Source organism: Lagenorhynchus albirostris, chromosome 15 (assembly GCF_949774975.1).
Source record: "Lagenorhynchus albirostris chromosome 15, mLagAlb1.1, whole genome shotgun sequence".
Lineage (NCBI taxonomy): Eukaryota > Metazoa > Chordata > Mammalia > Artiodactyla > Delphinidae > Lagenorhynchus > Lagenorhynchus albirostris.
The window spans coordinates 59,097,250-59,121,089 of record NC_083109.1 but is presented as its reverse complement, the minus strand read 5'-3'; the positions used below and the strand labels follow the sequence as shown (position 1 = coordinate 59,121,089).

General features: G+C 43.4%; 1 protein-coding gene across 2 annotated transcripts in view; it reads left to right on the top strand.

Annotated features, from left to right (window-relative positions):
• The first annotated feature begins 301 nt into the window (after positions 1-301).
• ZC3H7A (zinc finger CCCH-type containing 7A) overlaps positions 302-23,840 on the top strand; it is a 34,586-nt gene continuing 11,047 nt past the window's right edge. For both annotated transcript variants that reach the window (XM_060122691.1, XM_060122692.1), the window contains exons 1-14: positions 302-419; positions 11,734-11,835; positions 12,863-12,902; positions 14,529-14,726; positions 15,910-16,068; positions 16,306-16,386; positions 16,482-16,520; positions 17,169-17,202; positions 17,675-17,955; positions 19,318-19,522; positions 20,622-20,686; positions 21,250-21,436; positions 22,094-22,255; positions 23,549-23,745. In XM_060122691.1, coding sequence (XP_059978674.1) covers positions 11,768-11,835; positions 12,863-12,902; positions 14,529-14,726; positions 15,910-16,068; positions 16,306-16,386; positions 16,482-16,520; positions 17,169-17,202; positions 17,675-17,955; positions 19,318-19,522; positions 20,622-20,686; positions 21,250-21,436; positions 22,094-22,255; positions 23,549-23,745 — 1,716 coding nt within the window. In that variant the 5' untranslated portion in view covers positions 302-419; positions 11,734-11,767. The remainder of the gene's footprint in view (positions 420-11,733; positions 11,836-12,862; positions 12,903-14,528; positions 14,727-15,909; positions 16,069-16,305; positions 16,387-16,481; positions 16,521-17,168; positions 17,203-17,674; positions 17,956-19,317; positions 19,523-20,621; positions 20,687-21,249; positions 21,437-22,093; positions 22,256-23,548; positions 23,746-23,840) is intronic.

The following is a 23,840-nucleotide window of genomic DNA, read 5'->3' as shown; positions in this document are numbered from 1 at the left end:
AAACACCCAAGGCGCCCATTAATTTGAATTGCATCTCCGCCCCAATCAGTTCTCAGGATGGGTGCGTCCCGGAACCGCTTGGCCCTTTATTGGCTCCACCCCGCGGCCCCAGCCCGGCAGGGACCGCGCGCCCGCTTCAGGGGCGGCCCCGGAGCCCAGAGCCGAGGGTCGCCGCCGCCCGGCCCGACGTGGCGCCGCCACCGCCCCCGGTGCCGACGCTCGCGGGCGTAGCCAATGGCGGCCTCTCCCGAGCGGCGGGCGCGGCCTCCGGCCGCCAGAGGGCGCCGCGCGGGGGCAGCGGAGCCACCGCCACCACCGGTCGCAAAGGGAAGCTGCAAGCAAGCGCCCAGGCCGCCGCCGCCGCCGTTGCCCGCTCACCGCGCGCCACTGCCTGCCCGTCGGCGCGGCCGTCTCCGCAGGTAGGTGGGCGCCACTGGGCCCCGCCGCCCGCCTGGCCCGCGCGCCGCCCTGATTCCCCGTCCAGCGCCCCCGCCCGGCGCGCGCCCGCCGCCGCCTCGTGCTCGCGCGCGGTCGGTAACGGACGCCGGGCGGGGGAGGGGCGGCGCGCTTGGCCCCCCGCGGCGAAGCGGCGGCCCTAGGGGCGGAGGGCTCGGCCACAAAGGGCGCGCGGCCCCGGCGGAGGGGCGGTCCGAGCGCGCGCCGCCGCCCGGGCCCGGCGGGCGAGTCGACGGAGGCGGGCGGGTCCCGGTCCCCTCCCTCCCTGGGGGCGGTGCGGGGCTCACCCTGGGGGCGCGTCTCCGCCAAGTGGGGTGCAGAGGGCTGCCGCTCCCTCCGTCCCAGCATGTGTTTCCGTTGGCAAAATACCTCCTCTCTGGTTAACTAAAAAAAAAAAAAAAAAAAGATTCTTTTTTTCCTATTTTTTGTATCTGATTCGGTGATCTAGGACCCCTAATTCTGTACCTTGGGTTTGGGGGCGGGAAGGATGCTCGCGGGGCTCTTGGCTCGTTTATTTCGGGTTACTCCCCACCACCACCCCCCCTTTTTTTTTTTGCCCGGGGCGCACGTCTAGGACGCGCGGCGAATGGTTTCCTGGCTTATATTGTGGATACGGAGACGGCCGGGCTTTAGGTTTCTTTTCCCCACCCTTAAAGAATGAAGACCTGTCAGGTTTCATTAGGGTGAATTTCCTGTTGGGGACGGTCATTGCAGGGGTGTGGTCCAGCTGGAAAGCTCCGGCTGGTCCCGAGAGGTTGTGTCTGCACCCTGATTGGGTGAATTTTTCTGGAGTCGGGTACTTTCCCCGTCCCCGCATATGTAGTTAGGTATTTAAGAACCAAGGGTCTGCCTAAAGGCGATGTGAGCTGCCCAGGAAGGTGGACACTGATAGCAAGGGACTCTTGAGCTCTTGGAATGTGGCTAGACCCAATGGAGATGCGCTCCCAGTGAAAAAGACACACCTGATTTTAAACACTTAGTATGGAAAAAAAAGTAAAATACCTCATTCGTAATTTTTTTCTACTTAAATCGTACAGGTTGATATGATAATGTTTTCAACATATTGGGTTAATGCAAATATATTATTAAAATTAATGTCACTGGTTTCATTTTACTCTTTTTTTTTAACATGGCTACTTGAAAATTTAAAATTAGATATATGACTCGCATTATATTTCTATTGGACAGTGTTCAGCCAGAGCATCGGAATGGGGGCAGGGGTAGCTGGGAGCCTATGGCATCTGCTTATTTTTAACTGCTTTTCTGATGGCACGTGGCCTCCTCTCTCTTAGCCTGTCAAGGAACCCCCTGCTTCTTCCTTCTCACTCTCAACTGAACTGTCGAGCTGATTGCTTAATGAGGATCTTGTTCTAATTTGCAGAATAATTTAAATTAGTGGACAGAACTTTCTTTGTTGAAAAAAATGTATACCGTGTATTGTAGTCTGGAAATAGTTGTGTAAGATTCGTCTCAGAATCAGATCATGAGCTATCAAAGCTGAATATTTTCAATATTTGAGTGTGTGATGCAAAGAGCATGTTAGTTTTCAGGGCCTCTGCCACCTAAATGCCTTCCTCCAAGTTACTGTGGCTTTTTCTTGGGCGCTTGTCATACCCTGACCTACACTCTTTTCCCTTCCCAGCCCTCAGATGCTGTCAGTTTTTGCCAATAAATATGGTGGTTGTCAACCATATTGTCCCCTAATTCTTAATTTTGATTAACTGTAAAACTTGCCAGTTTGGGAGGGTTAAATCAATGTTAAGTGGGAGAGAATCAATTCCTATAAATCCTCAACTTTAGGAATGGTGAGAGTGACGTTTGGAAAGTTGTGAGCATTCCAATAAAGGACAAGGTAGAAACAATATGTCTGTATTCTGTTGCCTTGGTTACTCTAGAAGGGCTTTCGAGAGAAAGTATGATGTGTGGAGACGACTTCCAGATAATATCTTGAGGTGGTTTTTTTTGGTTTGTTTTTAAATGAAAATACTTTTTCTCCGGAATCTTAGGGTTGGAAGTGAAATTTGTTTTCTCCAAAGTGTGATGTGTTTACAAATCAAGAGGAAAACTTTAGATAGTATTTTTAGGGGGAAGAAATAGTAAAACATTAATCCAGAAGTTTAAAAGTTTATGCTTGTGACAATACATCTGTTTTATTTTTATTTTAAATTTTATTTTTTTAATTTATTTTTGGCTGTATTGGGTCTTCGTTGCTGCACACGGGCTTCCTCTAGTTGCATGGAGCGGGGGCTACTCTTCCTTGCAGGGTGCGGGCTTCTCCTTGCGATGGCTTCTCTCGTTGCGGAGCACGGGGCTCTAGGCATGCGGTCTCAGTAGTTGTGGCTCGCGGGCTCTGGAGCGCAGGCTCAGTAGTTGTGGCGCACGAGCTTAGTTGCTCCGCGGCATGTGGGATCTTCCCGGACCAGGGCTTGAACCCATGTCCCCCGCATTGGCAGGTGGATTCTTAACGACTCTGCCGCCAGGGAAGTCCCAATACGTTTGTTTTAATTCATACACACATGAAGCATATTAAGTGGAGGTGAAAATTTGCTTTGATATAAAGAAACAAGGCCACCTGTCCTTACCAGGTTTTGCCCCAACAAGAAATTTGCTTTTTAATTTTATTATGAGTTTAACGATGTGTTTTTAGTTAATCGATTACTATTAATTTCACATATCTTTCAAAGCTTTGGGAACCAGGTAATGGATGCAGTAAGAGAGAGGCAGAAATTTTTCTGTTTCACAAATAAGGAAGTGGAACCTTTGTATTTTATTAGAATACCTGAGTCTGGAGCAGGAGAGTAATCTGGCGCTTCAGAATACCTCCTCTGCAGTCCTGGACGTGTCACTGGGCGCCCCTGGGCAAGCTGTTTGGAAGATTTCACATCTTTCTTGTTCATTCCTCCCATACAGGGTTCCTGTATGAGGTGAGATGTTCCCTGGGCCTTAGGAGGGCTGGGCCCTATAATGGGCACCTGGCACATGTTACTATATCTGACAGCAAGTTCAAAATGGATAGCTCGGGGGCAGGGGTGGGAGTGTGGCAAAAATATGAAATTTCCTTCTTGATGTCGTTTAGCACAGCCTTCATCATGGGAGTTTTGTTTTCAGTGAAAGGGGAAAACTGTCTCATAAAGTATCCAGTAGGAGTTTGAGTCTTCCAAGAAAGTGATAGAACATCTGTAATAATGTTTCCCTCCCTGGGTTTGCGGTCACTGAGGGATGTAATATATCCATGCGCTTTTGTAAGTATTACCAGAGTGCACGAACACTGCTGCAAGCTGGGGTGACAGGAACTTTAACTACTTTGCGTGCGTGTTTGTTTATGCCATTACCATGACAGGCTTGAGTCTGAGGGTAGCATTGAATACAGACTGGAAATTATAATTTTTCACTTGAAACTTAGGAATACCTTTTTAGGCAAAAATACAGGCACTGTGCCGCATTCCCTGGGTCACCTTCTCTGGTTCTGTGTGAAGATATCTCGGAAGTAAGGCTGTTTAATATTTATTCCTTGCATCTACACACGTGATGTTGTGGGCGGAGCATATTTCCATTCAAAGCTCTGGCCCCGGAGTGCTATCCTAACTCTCTGTGTCCACACCGTGGACACCCTCTGCTTGTCTGAGTTGCTTTAAATCATGTCCCTTGCACACGTCATCGTGTGTGCCTGCGTGTGCAAAGGCGTGTGTTTGTCCTGTTCCTCTCGAGTGGCTTTGACGTGCCCACCTGTCTGTCGCAGCTGCATGTGTTTTTCAGAGCCCAGCCCAGGGCCAGCGTAGCTGTGCTCAACCTCCTGGCATGCGCGGTGCGGAATTGCTCTGTGGATAGGAATTCAGGCTCGGAGCCAGCGTGGCCGGCTCGGCCACTTCCAGGCTGTGTGATCCTGGACTGTGCGCCACTTCTCTGTGCTTCCGTTTCCTCTTAAGTACCTACCTCGCAGGGTTCTTAGGAGGATTAGATGATTTAATATGTGTAAAGAACTTCGAACAATACCCGGTGTCCACTAAGAGGCTTCAGTGTTAGCTATTATTTCCATCTCTACCGGATATTGTAGTCACATTTTGTTTCCTTGGTGTTTTCTGATAAGGGGAGCTAGTTTATGAAGTTACCATGTAAGGCCAAAATTTCACAGTTTAGCATTTCATGGTTTAGTGATAGCTTTGTACTGGACTTCACTATAATGGGTTCCACCTAACAAGTACGGAATAAATATGTAAGGAATTATACTGGGGAACCAGGGGACCTTTGCTCCTGTAAAGCTTCAGAGTGAGTAAGGAACTTAAAATCAGCTGGTTCCAGAAAGGTGATATATGTTCCAGCTTGCAAGAGTTTAGTTAATTGAATGAAATTCCTATCTGAGTTTCTGGCATATTTTATTTATTTATTTTTACTGTTCAAAGCTCCCACCCCCATCTCTTTTCCTTTTTGTTTAAGGAGAAGAAGGTGTGGCTGACTTGCTTTTCCCCTGTTGGCAATGAATGAACCCTTCGCCGCACTCCTTGAGCTGCTTACGGTTTCAGGTTTTTCTCTGTCACTGTCTCTGGTTGATTCCCACCCTATTGATTTACTCCCTGCTTTGCTCCCTAAGGAGGTGGGGTCCACCTCAGCCGGCCCTGCTGGCCTCTGGTCACATCCTCTTGGCCCCGTCCTTTGGTTTGTCACGCTTGCCTTGAGTGAACAGCTGTACCAGGTACTTTATACGGAGCGTCGTCTTTACGCTTGGCCACTTCATTCATTCTTCATTCAAGTTTTCATTGACTTGGACCCAGAGAGTGTAAGGTGATCAGGACTAAGAAAGATAGGGGGCCCCTGGAAGGGAATGATGGGGTGAGAGTGGGGTGTGGCGACAGAGTTGGGGGGGAGGGACGGCCTTTAAAGCTGACACTGAAGCCAAGACTCTGGGGTGAAAGGCCCGTGCAGATCTGGGGAGAGTGTCGTGGCCAGAGGGAACAGCAGGCACGAGGTCCCAGAAGCACAGAGCCCTTGACTCATCCCAGGAACCCACAGGAAGAAGGCCAGTGCGACGGGCTGGGTGAGGGCGGCGTCACAGGCAGGAGTCTAGATTTGATTCTGGGTGCCCAGGGGACGCCAGCAGAGGATTTTAAGCAGGGCTGCAATAACCAATTTGTGCTTTTAAAGAGCATTCCTTTCAGTTTTGTGTGGGAACTGCATGGGGGAGGGGACAGTGGAGAGGATAGGGAGCTGAGAGCAGAGGTGGGAGAGGAGAGTACTTCGACATCCACCTGCGGCTCAGGCGGAGGTGGCAGAGGAGGCTTGAGAACTGACAGATTTGGGGTGTCCCGCGTGTATTTTGACGGTATCACTGATGGAGCCTTTGTCGGTGGATTGACTGGATGTGGTGAGAGAATGGTTTCCGGTTTGAGCAATTGGCCAGAAGGTGGTTTTAGTGCTAAGAAGGTAAGTTTGGGCAAAAGGTTAGTCTTGGGAGGAGGGCATAGGATTAGGGGGCATTCTAGTTAAAAACGGTGAGTAAAGGTCACAAACTGACCCAGAATTTTGTATGCGCCTTATGCATATCAGTGTAGGATAGAAGGCCTTTTTGTAAATGGTGTTTGGGCAACTGGTAGCTATCTGGGAGGGAAATACACACACACACACACACACACACATCCAGTTTATGAAAAAAAATTTTTTAATGGAACAGTGAGAATAGTAGAAGAAAACGTGGAGAATTATTTTATGATCTCAGAGTGGTGCAGGCATTTCTGAGTATGTCAAAATCCAGAAGCCATAAAAATAAGTATTGATAAACTGAGCTACTTAAAAATAAAACTTTTGCTATCAAAAAGTACCAAAACTGGGACTTCCCTGGTGGCGCAGTGGTTAAGAATCCTCCTGCCAATGCAGGGGATACGGGTTCCATCCCTGATCGGGGAAGATCCCACATGCTGCGGAGCAGCTAAGCCCGTGCACCACAACTACTGAGCCTGCGCTCTAGAGCCCGTGAGCCACAACTGCTGAGCCCACGTGACACAACTACTGAAGCCCGCGCACCTAGAGCCCGTGCTCCGCAGCAAGAGAAGCCACCGCAGTGAGAAGCCCGCGCACCACAATGAAGAGTAGCCCCTGCTTGCTGCAACTAGAGAAAGCCTGCGCGCAGCAGCAAAGACCCAATGCAGCCAAAAATATATATATATATTACCATAACCAATGTCAAAAGATTGACATCACATTGGAGAAAATAATAATAACATCACAAAGGACTGCTTTCCTCAACACATAAAGAACTTCCATAAGTAAGAAAAGCCCAACCTGGAAGAAAAATGGGTGAAGGAAATGAAACAGTTCATGGAAAAGGAAGTGCAAACAGCTCTTAAATCTGAGGAGGTGTTCGGCCTCACTAATGATAGACTAGAACAAGCAGGACCCCAACCACAGTTGTCACACTGTTTCTCGTCTCCCTGACAGTGATGGAAACATTTGATAATTTCTTGGTGAAGGGGTAAAAGAGGAACCCTCGTGCACTGGTGGTGGGTAGGGTCATCTGGTAAAGCTTGGCAGTAGCTGGCAAAATAAAGAAATGTACATACCCTTCATCCTACGGAAATTCTTTGAAGATATGCATATATGAAATGTTCTGTGTACCTGGTGAACTTTTAAAGATTGGAAACAACCAGAATGTCCATGACTAGGGGGCTGGTGATGTTATGGGGCAGCCATATCACGGAGCACATTGCACGGCTGTTAAAGGTAATGCAGCTTGATACGTGCTGATATGGACTGACCTTTAAGATATGAGGTACCAATCGAGAAAAGCAAGGTGCAGAACGCGTTAGGAGCCCCAGTTTGTATAAAAAATAACGTATGCACAGGATATTTTTAACTTTTTATTTTGAAATAATTATAGACTCACAGGAAATTGCAAAAGTCGTGTATAGAATCCCATGAACCCTTCATCTGCTTCCCCCAATGGTGCCATCTTACCTAACTGTAGTGCAATAGCAACGTCAGGAAAGTGACATTCACATAATACTGTTAACCAGACTACAGACCTGACTCAGTTTTACATTGACTCATGTGTGTATGTGCGCGCGCGCGCCTGTGTGTGTGTGTGTGTGTGTGTGTGTGTATCTATGCAGTTTTATCCCATGTATAGATTCATGTAACTACCGTTACAATCAAGATACAGCTTGGTTCACACAGTGTCTTTGTCAGGACACAAAAACAGATCGGTAACAATGGTATTGATTGATTGCCTTCACAGGGCAAATGGGTGGTTGAATGACAGGGTTGGGAAGGCGACATTCCTTTTCACTGTCATAATATTTAAACTCCTGCTCTCCGAACAGTGTGTGATGTCTGGACACCCAAGTAGAACTACCAGGTAGAGGGTATCTAGCAAGCTCTGCCAGGGGACAGACGTCGGGAGTTGTCGGACCCTAGATGAGTGTATTTAACATCTGGGCAGAGCAGGAGGTCCCTGAGGGGAGAGGGTGCCTGGGGGAAGGGGGTCTGGTGACGCCCCAGGGCCCTCACGTTTAGAAGTCAGCTGGAGATGAAGCCCCTGTTTTGAGGAGACAGTGGACACCTGTCATGTGCTGCTGAGTTTGAAGAAGGAAAGTGATTGTTGGATTAACTTTATCAAATACTTTCTCACTTGAAAATTGAGGCCAGATTTTGTTGACTGGATCTGAAAATAAGATGGTATATAAAGCCTTTATCGTTTTCTTTTAAAATGAGATGGGGGGGTGGGGAGGCTTTATTTCACAGGTAAAACTAATCTATGGTGGAAAAAAAATCAGAACAATGATTCCTGGGCTGGGGGTGGGGCAAGGATTGGCTAGAGAAGGGGCCTGAGGGAACTTTCTGGAGTGACAGTGATGGTGTGTCTCACCACCGGGGTCTGGGTTACATGAGTGTATCGTTTGTTAAAAGTTGCCTTAAATTGTGTGCATTTTACCTTAAAAAACTGTAAATAAATGTGGAACCCCAGGTAATGATATGTATGCTGACGTGTTTAGTGGTAAATTATAATTGATGTCTGCTACTCAGTTTGCAGTTTACCAAAATTGGGTTGGTAGATGGACGGAAGTGTGGGCAGATGTAATAAATATAGCAAAATATTAATTGTAGGATATAGGTAGTATAGAGATATATGTTGTTCATTGTAAAAAAAAATTTGTGTGTAAAATTCTTCATAATAAAATTTAGGGGGAAAATCTACAGAACATGAAATGCCCTGCCATATTATGTTTAGACATCACCTGATGTTATGTCCTCAAATCTTTAAACATTTAAAGGAGGCATGGTATTTCATGCTGTTAAGAATCTGCGTCTTATTTTCTCTTAATCACTTGCTTGAGTTGTCAGCTCTCTTCCACCTGCCCTTTGTCCTTAAGAGGGCAAGGTTCAAGGCTTTTCGAGCACTTTCTGGGGGAATAGCTCTAAGACTCTTAACTTGGTGGATTATCATTACCCCGGAGTTCCTTCTGAGCCAACAGATTTACTTTTTGAGTGAACCTCAAACTGATTCCCCACCCCACCAGACAGGGGTTGGGAGACATGTGTCCCTCACGGAAGGAGAGGGGATGCTTCTTGTCTTTGGCTTCACTTCTTTTCTCCCAGTCCCTCTGGCCTGACCGCCCTGGACCCCCAAGTGCAGCTCTGGGTGCCTTTGAGTTCTAAGGTTCTGACTCTGTTTTAAGTAAAATGGAAGAAAAAGGCTGGGTGACCCGGTAAGTCATCTTTCTAAGAAAGGGCTCAGAAGCTACATAGAGTTCTTTTTTTTTTTTAAACCCCACATTTGTTTATTTATTTATTTTTGGCTGCGTTGGGTCTTTGTTTCTGTGTGAGGGCTTTCTCTAGTTGTGGCAAGCAGGGACCACTCTTCATCGCGGTGCGCGGGCCTCTCACTAATGCGTCCTCTCTTGTTGCGGAGCACAGGCTCCAGACGCACAGGCTCAGTAGTTGTGGCTCATAGGCCCAGTTGCTCCGCGGCATGTGGGATCTTCCCAGACCAGGGCTCAAACCTGTGTCCCCTGCATTAGCAGGCAGATTCTCAATCACTGCACCACCAGGGAGGCCCTGTAGACTTCTTTTAATACTTTATTTCTTTTCCCAGAGATCATTTGTTTACAAGGTTAAAAAAAAAAAAAGTTTTAAAGGTTTGCAGTGAAAAGACACTGTCTCACCCCTTTCCCTGAACCCCTGGGTTTCTCTCACTGCTGTAGCTTTCTGTGATCCCATCTGGAGCTATTTTGTGTATACACAAACAAATATGAACATATACCCATTCCCCCTTTTAAAATAATAGAACAGGGTCTTACTGTGGACACTTGCACTTTGCCTTTTTTTCCCTCCAGCACAGTTTATTCAACCATTTCCTTTTTGACAGGCATTGAGTTAATTTCCCATCTTTTTTCTCTTAGAAATAGTGCCTCTTTAAAGAACCTTGTAAATATTCATACATATGAATTAAACAATTTTTTATTATGGAAATGGCCAGACATGTTCAAGTAGAAGAATGAACCCCACATACCCTCCCCTCATCCAGCTGGAGCAGTGTCCCATGTTTTTGCTACTCTTGTTTCATGCTCACCCATTTACCCCCCTTTAAGCTAGACTATCTTAAAAACAAATTCCAGAAACAATGCTGTTTTACTTCAGTATAATGGGCTTTTTAAACTTTTAATTCTGGATAATTTCAAACATAGTATTTTAAGGCAAATACCAGGTACACATGTAAACAGTAATACTTCAATAAAGTAATCAACTTTTAGATACAAGATCAAAATATTTAGAACTGACAAATATTTAAAAGACAAAAAGCAAAAGCTACAAACTTCTAGTTATCAGATAAACAAGTGCTAGGGATATAATGTACCATGTGATAAATATAATTAACACTGCTGTATGATATATATGAAAGTTGTTGAGAGAGTAGATGAGCTCTCATCACAAGGGAAAAAAATTTTTTTCTATTTCTTTAATTTTGTATTTATATGAGATGATGGATGTTCACTAAACCTATTATGGTCGTCATTTCATGATGTATGTAAGTCAAATCATTATGTTTTACACCTTAAGCTTATACAGTGCTGTATTTCAATGATAATCTCAATAAAACTGGAAGGAGAAAAAATAAAGGACAAAAAGTATTAGCACCAGTTATGAGCCTCCAGGGTATTCCAGCCTCCCTCCCCACTCTACACTTTGAAAAAAGGTAGACTTAAAAATAAAACTTGCTTACAAATGGTAAGCAGTAATGAAACGAAAACATTTCAGCTCCGAACTTGAAACATGGGTGCCATTTCCCTGTCACGTGGGTCCAAATACATGGTTTATGTGACACGATGTCCTCTCAGCATTAGCTCTCAATAGTTCTCATCCAGGGGTGACTGTGTGGACCCCCCAGCCCCTCCCCACCCGCGCCAAGGGGCATTTAACAATATCTGGAGACACTAGTTTGTCACAACTGAGGGGAGGAGGTGCTCTACCTCCTCCACTGGCATCCAGTGGGTAGAGGCCAGGATGCTGTCGGCATCCTGCAGGGCACAGGACAGCCAGAGAACTATTTGGCCTGAATGGCTGAGGTTGAGAAACCCTAGTTTAGGACATTGGGAGACGATGTTTTATCCGAGATCTCTTCTCTGTGGTTCTCCCGTTGCTTTCTGAGAACTGCTTAATGAACGTCGACTAGTCAGGTTAAATACTCACAGTGTGGACATTTGCCAGTGTTACATCGAAGGTAAACCCTTACCTCCAGAAAATTCCAGTTAAAGTAACTTCACTTAGATCCTTATTCTATCAGTTGTACGAAGAAGGATTGTTTCAAAAAACACAGATAAGGTTTAGACTGTGCTCACAAGGAAGTCAAAACCCCTCAGAGGCAAGCGGACGTGAAACCATTTTGCTTCTGGAAAGCTTCCAGAAGCAAAACAAGGCCAGGACTGTTCTCGTGGCTGCTTCCGTGTGCGTAGAGACAGACTGGGAACAAAACCTGTCGTCGAAGGAAGGAAGGTGAAATGGGGAGAGAGAGATGACTTTAGCGTGGGGATTGTTCAGGAGGGGCCTACAGCGTCTGCGCGGCTATTAAGTGGAGAGAGCAGAGTGTGGAAGCCCTCTGCTCGCGGCGCACGAGCCGGTGGGGACCACAGACACAACTCAGGTGGTGTCCTCGGCGTCCAGGACCCTAGTCAAGGCGGTGGAGATGGACGTGTCCACAGCTAATCGTGCGACAAGACCTAGATTATGGGTGTTTTAACTGGGGTCCAGGAGCCCCGTGCCTCGTGTAATTTCTTGCCTGTTTCTTTCCAGATTTCTCCTTTAGAAAGTGGATGTGTGGGATAACATGTCCAGTGTGTCCGAGGAGAGAAGAAAAAGGCAGCAGAACATTAAGGAAGGACTACAGTTTATACAGTAAGGGCTTATTGCGTGCCTCATGTTCTCGTCATGGAGTAACTCCTTTTGGTGTGGCTCTGCACGTAGCAGGGATTAGGAAACCTTTAGTTACGTTTCAGAAGTCCTGTTCTTTTGGGTTAGAAATTAGATATTTTTGTTCCAGCAGTATTTTCTGCTCTTGGACATTGATTTCTTTGTGTTCGGAACTGGATCTTGCTGTCGCTGATTTTTAGGGCTGAAATCCTTAAGTATCCTCTAAAATGTTAGACTGAGGAATTTGAACCTAATCTCATAAGAACAGTTCTGATGAGTGAAAATCAACATCTGTCAGCACACAGGGCTTTTGTGATCACACTCTTTCTGTTGAGAAGCTCGGTCTCTAACTGGCCTTCATGAAGCACGTCAGTGACAGGACCACAGCCCAGGTGGCCATGTCCAGGCAGAAAGGCCTCTTTGTCCCTCCTGGGAAGGGGACATTCTTCCCCTCTGTTCTATAGTAAATTGAATCAAATAGTACTAGTGGTTCTATGCTATTTTAAAACTTTTTCAGCATTTGAAGAATTAGGCTGTCTTTAATTAGGAGTAGATTTGCAGGGAAAATGTTATACTTAAGAAAATACAAAGGAATAGTTTTAGATTTTTTTTCATGACTACAGTTATATGTGAATAATGGTCATAAAGGAGAAGTAGGTCTTTAAAATGTGCTTTGAACCAGTGGTGAGCTCATGAGAACCTCAGTTTTTTTTTTTGTTTGTTTGTTTTTTTTTGTGGTACGCGGGCCTCTCACTGTTGTGGCCTCTCCCGTTGCGGAGCACAGGCTCTGGACACGCAGGCTCAGCGGCCACGGCTCACGGGCCCAGCCACTCCGCGGCATGTGGGATCTTCCCGGACCGGGGCACGAACCCGTGTCCCCTGCATCGGCAGGCGGACTCTCAACCACTGCGCCACCAGGGAAGCCCGAGAACCTCAGTTTTAAGATGACTCCTGGGTGAACAAATCCTGATAAGAACCTGATCATCAGAATTGATTTGTTTCTTCTTCTTAGGTCACCGCTGTCGTATCCAGGAACACAGGAACAGTATGCGGTAAGGACTCAGGGAAGGTCTGCTTGGGAACTCCACAAGTAGCCTGTGAACTGCCACATGTAGCCTGGGTTGGCAAACCCAGATGTGGCCCCCTGTCTGTTTCATAAATAAAGTTTTATTGGAACACAGCCACACCCATTTGTCAATGTGTTATCTGTGGCTGCTTTCACGACATGGTGGTTGAGACAGAGACCTTATGGCTCACAAAGCCTCAAATCCCTACTATCTGGGCATTTACAGAAAAAGTTTGCTGACCCGTGTGTATATAAGACAACGTTGTTTTTTTCCGGCGTACTTGGACAATTGTCCTATTTTTTCTTTTCTCTATTAGTGTAGTTTTGAATTAATTTCTTTTGAGCCCCTTGACAATTACATTTAGGCTTTCATTTCATCGAAAATGAGGGGGACAGAATATGCTGAGAGGGAGAGTGCAGAGTATCTTCTGTTCTTCCTTAGAAGAGAAGTTGTAACAGAAGTAAAGAGGTAACTGGATAATTAGGGGAAAGAGCTAGAGAGGAATCTAGTTAGTTAGAGAGAAAGCCCAGCTGACTGGGTCTTGGACCAAAGGCCCTCAGTTCTGCAGACTGTTAGTTCCCCTGTGGCTTTGCATCTCTGTGGGTTTTGGTGCTACTGAATGTCACTCCTTTCTCTCTGCCTCCCTCCCTCCCTCTCCGTTCATTTCAGTCTCTCCCTTCCTTCCTTCCTTTTCTCCAAACAGACGTAGAACTGTAAAGTATGAGGACTAGCAATCACATGGAGCAATCCTTTCACTTTACAAACGTGCAGTTGGGGTCCAGGGAGGTGAAACGGCCTGTCTCTCAAGTCACCTCAGCTGTTAAAGGTTGATCTGGACAGTTTTCTTTATTACTTTTATCAGCTTAGACGTGAATTCGTAAAATGAGACAAAGAAGAGCTGAATAGGACTTTGATAGGAAAGGACTTTTAAAATCTTAAAGCAATGATAGAAGTCCTGAAGGAGACTTAAGAACATCTGCCCCCACCAGAAGAGTGTGTATACTTACACAGTAAGAAAAAGGTTTGCCATCCCCTCCCCATAAATCAGTAAATGACCGGAACATTTACAAAAGAAGAAACACAAATGGTCCATAAAAATGTGGAGAAGTTCAACCTCGCTGGTAATCAGATACGCAAATAAAAAAGGATACCGTTTCTCACCTAGAAATGTGTAGATTTTATGTGTGCATGCTCACGCACGTGTGCACACGTGTTGGTGGAGGTGCTCTGAAGCAAGCCGCTATAAGTATTCATTGTTGTTGCCTTTTTGGAAGACAATTTAGAAATACTAGTCAGAAGCCTTAAAATCCTCGTTCCACTTGTAGGAATTTAACCCAGGCACAGAGTTGGCAATGTCAGCAAATATTGACAAGGTGCTTTTGCAGCACTTCTCTTAATAATGAGACATTGAATTTTTTCTTGGAAAAAGCAAGCAAGATGAAACACTAGCTGAAATAGCAATGACTTGGCCTGGATTTGATCATTTCTTACAACAGTGCTTCTTGCTCTGTCAAATTATTTCCTCTGAAGTTTTAGATACGAAAATTAAAATTTGCTTACACTCTGACTTGTTCCTTTAAGGGTTTCAAGTGGTAACTTTCTTTTTCTTAGGTATATTTACGTGCTCTTGTGAGAAATCTTTTTAACGAAGGAAATGATGTTTATCGGGAACGTGATTGGAACAACTCTATGAGCCAATATTCAGAAGCTTTGAGTATAGCTGATTATGCAAAGTCTGAAGAAATTTTAATCCCTAAAGAAATCATTGAAAAACTATATATAAATCGTATTGCTTGCTATTCTAATACGGTGAGTTGTGGGTTTTTTGTTGTTGTTTTTTTTTTTTGGCGGTACGCGGGCGTCTCACTGTTGTGGCCTCTCCCGTTGCGGAGCACAGGCTCCGGACGCGCAGGCTCAGCAGCCATGGCTCACGGGCCCAGCCACTCCGTGGCATGTGGGATCTTCCCGGACCGGGGCATGAACCCGTGTCCCCTGCATCGACAGGTGGACTCTCAACCACTGTGCCACCAGGGAAGCCCGAGGTGTGATTTTTAAAGCAATGTTTCTAGAGAGAAAAAAGGTTTTCAATAACATAGTATACTGGTGAAAGTCAGTTTCCTAGTTTCAGTTTATAAGAAAGATGTATTAACTGCTTTTAGAGTGGCCTCAAGCTTTGAAAAACCAGGTTTGGCCAAATGCTTAGGGATTTAAAAATAATTTGTTTCTTAGATACTGGTCCTTGGAGATTCCCTTTTGAGTGTGGCTTTTGGTGGGGGGGGTGTCTGCTCATAAAAAAGTCAGCCTAGGAAGATACAGGTGTTCACAGATGGGTACAGGGTACCCATCAGGTATCTCTGCTGACAGTTTGCTTCTTAGTCAAGATTCTCTTAGGAGCTTTTTTTTTTATAGCACAAAACAGTAGTTAGCCTTCAAAAGAATTAACACAAGCTCTTCACATGTCTGAACTTAGAAAGCAATATTTTGATGTGCTTATAATTTTCAGTATAGACATTCAGTAAAATTTAACCATGAATTTAAGAAAAGTATCCATGTTGTCACCTAGTCCTTTGCTAACAAGCATTCATTGATGATTTGTTTTCTATAGTATATTCCTCCTCAACTAGCTGCTTGGGAGTTACATTTCCATTTAACATTTTAATGAGCTCCAAAAAGGGGGTAGCTACAACTGGGAGGAAAATAGGACAGGCGAGTGACACATGGGGGCCTCAGCCATACCTGGAAAGTTTTATTTCTCGAAGATCTGGGGTATTTTATGGCCAGATGTCTGGGTGGTGGTTACATGGGTAGCCACGATATTCCTTCTACTTTTGTGTATTTGAAATTTCATAATGAAAATAATTTTTCAAAAGACAAGTAATACCACTAACTTTCAATTTAAAGGAAGAGTCTGAATTTGTTTCCATTTGCAAGGAGACATCATCACAAGACGTGAACTGTTTGATTGCTAACTTTATTTGGTCTTCCTCACCAGGGTTTCCATGATAAAGTATTAGAAGACTGTGATACAGTCCTCAGTTTAAATGCCAGTAACTGCAAAGCTCTCTATCGGAAATCTAAGGCTCTAAGTGATTTAGGAAGGTACAAAGAGGCTTATGACGCTGTGGCAAAGTGCTCCTTGGCAGTGCCTCAGGTATGGAATTTATGTTTTGGTTCATTCATTTACATCATAACCATTTTATTGATTCTGTGTAGAGAAATGGCCTTAACAAGTTACATCTTCCAGCCAGCCACCCACCTGCTGCAGTTGGGAATAATTGCCCATAAAACAAGTGTCTTGACAGAGTATAAGTTAGAACTGTTTTGCCTCTTCGTCCTTACAGTTAGTAAATATAGCCCTCCACTAATCATATATTCTCACTTTTTTCAGGATGAACATGTAATAAAACTAACTCAAGAACTAGCTCAGAAATTGGGATTTAAAATAAGAAAAGCATATGTTAGAACTGAGGTAAGGTGGAGTTCTCTCCCTAAGGTATTTTTTTGTTTTGTTTTGTAGCTTGGAGTCAGTTCTGGTTTTAAATTAGCTTCTTAATTTTCTTTCAGCTCTCACTAAAAACAGTTCCTGGGGATGGGGCTACAAAGGTAAGGTTATTACTCTTGTAAGAATCGTAATAAAAAAAAAAAAGAAGAAAAGATAGAAGCATTAGTAGTTTTGTTTCTAATATTTTTGGTTTGTGTCTATTTTGAGACCTTTTTATTCCTCAAACACAAAAGTGGCCAGAACTTCCTGCCCTAGAAAAAGAAAACAAACAACTCAAGTAATATCTGTTACTCTCCATCAGCATTTCCTGAAGGCCAATGGAGCATTTTACAGGATTTTAATAGATGTTAGGTTTTATTAGAAAAAGTGGGTCAGGGCCACATACTAATTTTAGGAGTCATTGGGTTAAACATAATTAACAAGTTGTTTTTTAAAGGTAAGTGTTCTTAGAGCTGTGACTATGCCACTGTGAGTTGGGGAGAGAGTGGTGGCTAGACTAGTCCCTCTGGAACTAGAAGGCTCCTGACTATCCTTTGAGAAATACTGGGCCACAAGAAGCAAGTGCCAGTAGGCCAGCACCGTTTAACGCCATGTATTACAAAGGTTTACATGTTTTGTTTATTTCTGTCTTAATTGGAAGGAAGTCAAATGTGAGAACCTGCATTGCTCTCTTAGAGTGAGTTTTATAGCTTGCTTTATGGTTTAGAGTCCTGAAAATACTATGATCTATTATTTGGTTTAATTTCTAGGCTTTGAACTGTTCTGTGGAAGATATTGAGCCAGGTACGTTTTCACACACATCCTCTTAATCTGAAAAGTGTCAGCCTTAGACGTTATGTACATTATAGTGTTGTCAAATAAGATTGCTGTGTGGTTATTAGTATTAAAACAAGAGTAACTTCAGAAACCACCTCTGTGCCTCTGGATGTGACAGTACTGGATGTCAGTGAGCAGTCGTTCGATACCCGCTGTGGCTTCACCACCCTCTAGTAGCTCCATCCAAAAGGGGCCTAGGAGTTTTGAGAAAGAAGGAGAAGTTTTCACAAGTCAATATATCTATTCCTGTGCAAAACAAATTATTTTTAGGATTACTTGTACTCTTTTATTTGAATTGCTTTCACTGTTGTATCTATTTATTTTTATAATTGCTTTCATATTTTCACCTAGCTCTTCATTTTTTCTGTTGTTGTCTATTAACACTAGTATTACATAGATACACTGAAAATAAGTGAGTACATGTCCATCCACGTTACAGATTTATTAACTCCGAGGCAAGAAGCTGTTCCTGTTGTTTCTATACCTGCATCCAGTTTTTCTCACCAAGTTGGAAATGAGCTGGCCTCAGTTCCCATTATGCCCTTAACTTCTATTTTGCCACTGCAAGTGGAAGAGTCTCTGCCATCGACAGTGTTGGCAAATGGAGGAAAGATCCCCTACAGTATGCCAGAAGCATTTTTAGATGATGGAGATATGGTCCTTGGAGATGAAATAGATGACCTCCTTGATTCTGCACCTGAAACTAATGAAGCTGTTATGGTAAATTTCAGTGTGACTCCTTTCTTCTGAAGGCAGGCTTTTTTTTTTTTTTTTAATCGTAGTATAACCTGCTAGATATTTTTAGTATTGACTATAGAGTAAGCTTTGGGTTTCTTGAAAATTACTTTTGTCATTTTCCAGTGGTAACTGGTTAATTTGGTCATTTCTTTAAATAAAAAAGGGAAGCATGCTAGGAATCACTTATTATGGAAACGGTAAATTTAACTTTCTGACAAAGAATAGGCATTTGACATGTAAGGCAAAATGAATTCATGGATTAAGGACTTCTCATTCCTTAAGGATAATTCTCCTGTAACCATGTATCATAAAGCAAGTGTCAGCAGACTTTGGTCCACAGGCCTGATCTGGCCCGCTGCCTGTTTTGTATGGCCCACGGACTAAGAATGGCTTTTAGATTTTTACATGGTTGAAAGAAAAAAATAATAATAATAATATTTGAAGACACATGAAAATATTTCATGACACTGTAGTAACAGAGTTGACTAGTTGTAACAGAGACCGTGTAGTCCACAAAGCCTACAATATTAATATCCAGCCCTTTATAGAAAAGTTCACTGACTCCTGCCATGAAGTATATTAAAATAGTGGCAGCAGTAGGATGATGATGGGGGGGAAGCTCAGAGCTGGTTTCCAGGGTGGGTGAAACCAGCGATGTCCCCGTGGAGCTGACAGAGAGAAGATGTAAAAGGCAGACAGATGGGGGGTTGGTTCCTACCACTTTGATCTTGGGCAGGTTATTTCACCTTTCAGTCCCTCTGTTTTCTCATCTCTACCGTGGCAGCCCTAGTAGGATACATCTCAGAGGGTTAGGAGGATTAAATAGATGGTATATGATTTATCATAGTATAAGGCACATGGAAGCTCTCCAAAAATCCTCGCTCTGTGGGGGAGGGGCAAGGTAGTGTTCCATTTGTTCTTGTGAGGTTGTACATTCACATCTCCAGAAAGATGGTCCCCACTTTTCCAGGCTGCTCCAGCTCCCTTCTCTTCAGGACCCTTCCTTCCACTCCAGCCCCACACACATCCTCACAGTTCCTCTTTGATGAAGCCAGCTCTCACGTAGGGAATCCTAAGGAAGTTTTGAAAATGAACCATGAACGTCTTATTTGGATTACAGCAATATTAGACATCACATCTCCATCCTTTTTAAAAAGTAGGCTTGAGAAGAAATCAGCTCTGTAGCTTGGATTCTGCCACTGAGTCTTGATACTGATTTCAACTTTGTTATATAACAAAATCACCCAGTGAAGTAATTTGTTTTTATACGCTGATATTAAAAGCAGTTTGGCCCGCTTGGAACTGAGTTTCATGGACTTTAATCCGGTCTTGTTTCCTCTCCAGCCATCAGCCTTAGTCAGAGGCCCCCTCCCAACAGCCAGCGTCGCTCCGAGCATCCCCTTCTCAGCGTCTCTTTTGGGCGCCTTGCCCATCGGTGCGAGGTACGCGCCTGCACCCTCCTTCTCGGAGCTGTATCCGCCTTTGACTTCATCCTTAGAAGATTTCTGTTCTTCTCTAAATTCATTTTCAATGAGCGAATCCAAACGAGGTAAGACTCGAGCCACTTATATAAACAGTTACAGTTCATTTTCTAAAAAAGACAGTTTGGTTTGACTGTTGTTTAACTAACTCCAGATAGTTGGTACTTGAATTATTTTTATTGCAGCTGAAAATACATTGTAGGTCTAAAATCTAAACCCTCCTGTTTTAAATTCACCTGGACTTAACTGTGCCATTGTGGAGATCAAGAATCAAAGCCCTGAGAGTAGGAATGTATGTGGCACTGGTTTTTTTTGTAGGATAGTTTGTTAAGCTGGGTGTCTATTGTTTTGGGGGGTGAAATGACTTTTAATGTGTTCTCTAAAAAAGGGATACCCCATCTAAAGGGTCTTAAAGACAGGTTATCCTTTTAAATTCTGAACTAGGCAAATACTTAGTTAAGACTAATTTAAAATCAGTGTTTAAAATGATAATAGGTCCATCTATTTTAGGCTTCATCCATTGAGCTCAGCAAAGTATGCCTGGTGCCTTAGTTTTGCAAGGGATTGCTGAGGTTTTGGCCTGACTCCTGTTTCTGTAATCCTAGGCTTAATATATACTTTAAACAATAACAATAAAAATCTTCATATTTTGGTGAGGCTTTGTTATGGTTAAAGGGATAAAAATCAAAATAATTGATTTAAAGATTGACAACTGAAGAAACTAAAATTTGTGGGAGACAGAAGGGCAGAGAGAAGGTAACTGAGTGGTAGACTAAGAAAAAGAAAGTAATTGAACTTTATTGATTTTCTTAATGTTATGATGAATTCCTGCTTCATATTTTCAAAAGGAGAGGCTCCTTTCCCATTTTGAATACGAATTATTTTCTTAGTCTTTTTAACAGTCCCACTTGGTAGGCCCTGCCTTAGCTTATGTCTCTGAAAATCACTTTTTATCTAAATTTGTTTGTCTAAGGGTTATTTATGCCCTTGGTTTCTAGAGGAAAGGAAAGACTCCATAGCCCTCTTTGGTGTCAATCATGAGCAAGAAAGCTTCTTGGAATTGGGATGGGAAAATAACGTGGGAAGCCACAGTTAGCTACTAAGCCCTGATGTTCTTATTACATGATTAGAATGAAAAGGTCTGTTGAAGTTTTTTTATTATTTTAGATCTGTCCACCTCAACTTCTAGAGAGGGAACACCGCTTAACAACAGTAATTCTTCCCTTTTACTTGTAAGTGCCACTTCCTCTTTTGTAAATACGTCGCTTAAATTGCAAATAGGTCTTTTACTTAAGTAACTGAGTTATTTGAATGAACGTGACCAATCTCCCTGAAGTTTTGTGTGTGCTGTGGGAAAGAGTGCTAAAATAAGACTCTTCTGGAACATCCAGTAATAAATGCTTTGTGTTTAAGGCTGGATCTGTCATAGCAAATTAATCACAGTCGCAGGCAGTGTAAGAGGCTTTAGCACAGCTTGAACGACAAGGAAATACAAAATCAGGGCGTGAAAAACGTGTTGGCTGATGAAGCAGAACAACTACCCGTCACTTATAACAACTCATAGAGCATCCAAAAAAGTGGGGGAGGGGCCTAGAGACCCAAAAGAGGAAAATGTAGAAGGAAATGGTTTTTAAATAGAAACGCAGTAAGGACAGAATAGTCCCAACTTCAGTCTGTGCAGAATGTCTTATTTTTCAGATGCATCTGTTTCCTTCTTTAGTGATAGTGCAATATTCGTTGGCTGTTTTTTGTTTTTTTTGTTTTTTGTTTTTTGTTTTCTTAATTCTTCTTGCAGATGAATGGACCAGGCAGTTTGTTTGCTTCTGAGAGTTTCCTGGGAATGTCAAGTCACCCTAGGAATGACTTCGGAAACTTTTTTGGAAGTGCAGTAACTAAACCACCTTCTTCAGTGACCCCAAGACATCCCCTTGAAGGAACCCATGAACTGAGACAAGCTTGCCAGATCTGTTTCGTAAAATCAGGTCAGGACCAAACAAAGGAGCAGACAGGATTAAAGCAGTCAGTAACCTGAGAGTTCTTAGGAATTTGTAGATACCTGTGGAAACACCAGCCCTTGTGATTCTTCAATCTCTGAGTTCTTTCTAAAGAAGCAGCAGTTATTGATTAGGGACCTTTGGAGTCTAATAGGATAGGCCGCTGCTCTCCTTTGATAAAATTTTATGTATAGAATCGTATGGAATAGAATATTTACCTGACCATAATGTTTGTGAAAATTAAAGTACTTTCTGTTGGATTATTTCATATCTTTACCCCTAAGTCAAGTGATACGAACACAATTTATTCTAAACTCGACCCAAGTTAATTTTCTTTCTTAGTTGCTTATTTAAATGCGTTCTTTACCTTTAAAAGCCGTCAAAACTCCTATGCTACTAGTTAAATAAGGGTTATGTTTTGGGGAGACTGGTGTTTTGTCCTGATCTTTGTTTTATCTGACAAACAGCACGAAAGGCAAAAGTTACTGCCATAGCTTGGTTACATTTGGGGGTTATGAAGATGGGATTTTTTAATGGGAATTTAATAATCATAATCCATCTGCTCACATCTGCTTATACATGTGCCTGTAAAATGAAATGATACTTTTTGTGCATATGAGCAAATCCTTTTTACATCTTTTTCAGGCCCTAAGTTAATGGATTTCACTTACCATGCTAATATAGACCATAAATGTAAGAAAGATATTTTAATTGGTAGGATAAAGAATGTTGAAGATAAATCATGGAAGAAAATACGTCCAAGACCAACAAAAACAAATTACGAAGGACCTTATTACATATGTAAAGGTATATGCTATAATTACTTAATTGGTGTACATCGCCTAAGCGGGAAATGATTTGCTACATTTGTTATAATGGTTCCAGTATTACTGTAACTAGAAGTGTTTTAGATAGAGTTAACAGACAGTTCCTTGGATTGAGACATTAGTATTTTTTATATCATTTTTACCTTTGTTTTTAACTTGCTGTCTTGTGGGTGTTTTATAGTTATTTATGGAAATGGGGATTTCCCCAGGTTTTAAACAGAAAACTGTCTCAAACTTTGGGTTCTCTGACATGGTCTAAACAGAATCAGAACACTGAACTAAGGCTTTGAAAATGTTGCTCTTTTAAGTTGTTTTTGAGAGAACTTAGTATTTTCATTTTTATCAGACCACTTCACCTGAACGAGCTTTGAATGTACCTAAATGACTTTTCAAACTTAGGTGGCATACATCCGGGTATCAAGGCTTTTTTTCCGTCTGAAATAAAAATAATTTAGAATTGTGGTGCTGGTTTTTTGGTTTCTTTTTTAAGAGTTAATACCATCCCTACATTGTAATATGCGTATCATGGTTTGAAGCTATCCATGAATTGTTATAAAAATTCAAGTGATGCCCTAAGCGTGTTGTTTTTTTTTTTAAAAAAAAACTTTTCTGATATTTTGTTGTTGTTGTCATAAATTTATTTATTTATTTATTTATTTTTGGTTGCGTTGGGTCTTTGTTGCTGCGTGCGGGCCTTCTCTAGTTGCGGCGAGCGGGGGCTACTCTTTGTTGAGGTGCGCGGGCTTCTCATTGTGATAGCTCCTCGTTGCAGAACACGGGCTCTAGGTGCGTGGGCTTCAGTAGTTGTGGCTCGTGGGCTCTAGAGCGCAGGCTTAGTAGTTGTGGCACACGGTCTTAGTTGCTCCGCGGCATGTGGGATCTTCCCGGACCAGGTTTCGAACCTGTGTCCCCTGCATTGGCAGGCGGATTCTTGCTTTTTGTTTTTTGGGTTTTTTTTGCGGTACACGGGCCTCTCACTGTTGTGGCCTCTCCCGTTGGGGAGCACAGGCTCCGGACGCGCAGGCTCAACGGCCATGGCACACGGGCCCAGCCACTCTGTGGCATGTGGGATCTTCCCGGACTGGGGCACGAACCCGCGTCCCCTGCATCGGCAGGCGGACTCTCAACCACCGCGCCACCAGGGAAGCCCTGGCAGGCGGATTCTTAACCACTGCTCCACCAGGGAAGTCTCCCTAAGCGTGTTTAATATTCATTGGCTTTGAAAAAACAAAGGTCTGTGTTTTAAATGTCTTTTAATTCCCTGTCTTTCTAGATGTTGCTGCCGAGGAGGAATGTAGATATTTGGGCCACTGCACATTCGCTTATTGCCAGGAAGAGATAGATGTCTGGACGCTAGAGCGAAAGGGAGCATTCAGCAGGGAGGCTTTCTTTGGTGGCAACGGAAAGATCAACCTTAGCGTGTTCAAACTGCTCCAAGAGCATCTTGGAGAATTTATATTCCTTTGTGAGGTACTTTCTCCATACCTTACTTTCTGCCGTGAAACTGGTGGTAGCTTCCTACCCGCAAGCCCAGAAGTATCAAGTACTTAGCTCTTGTCCTGCCA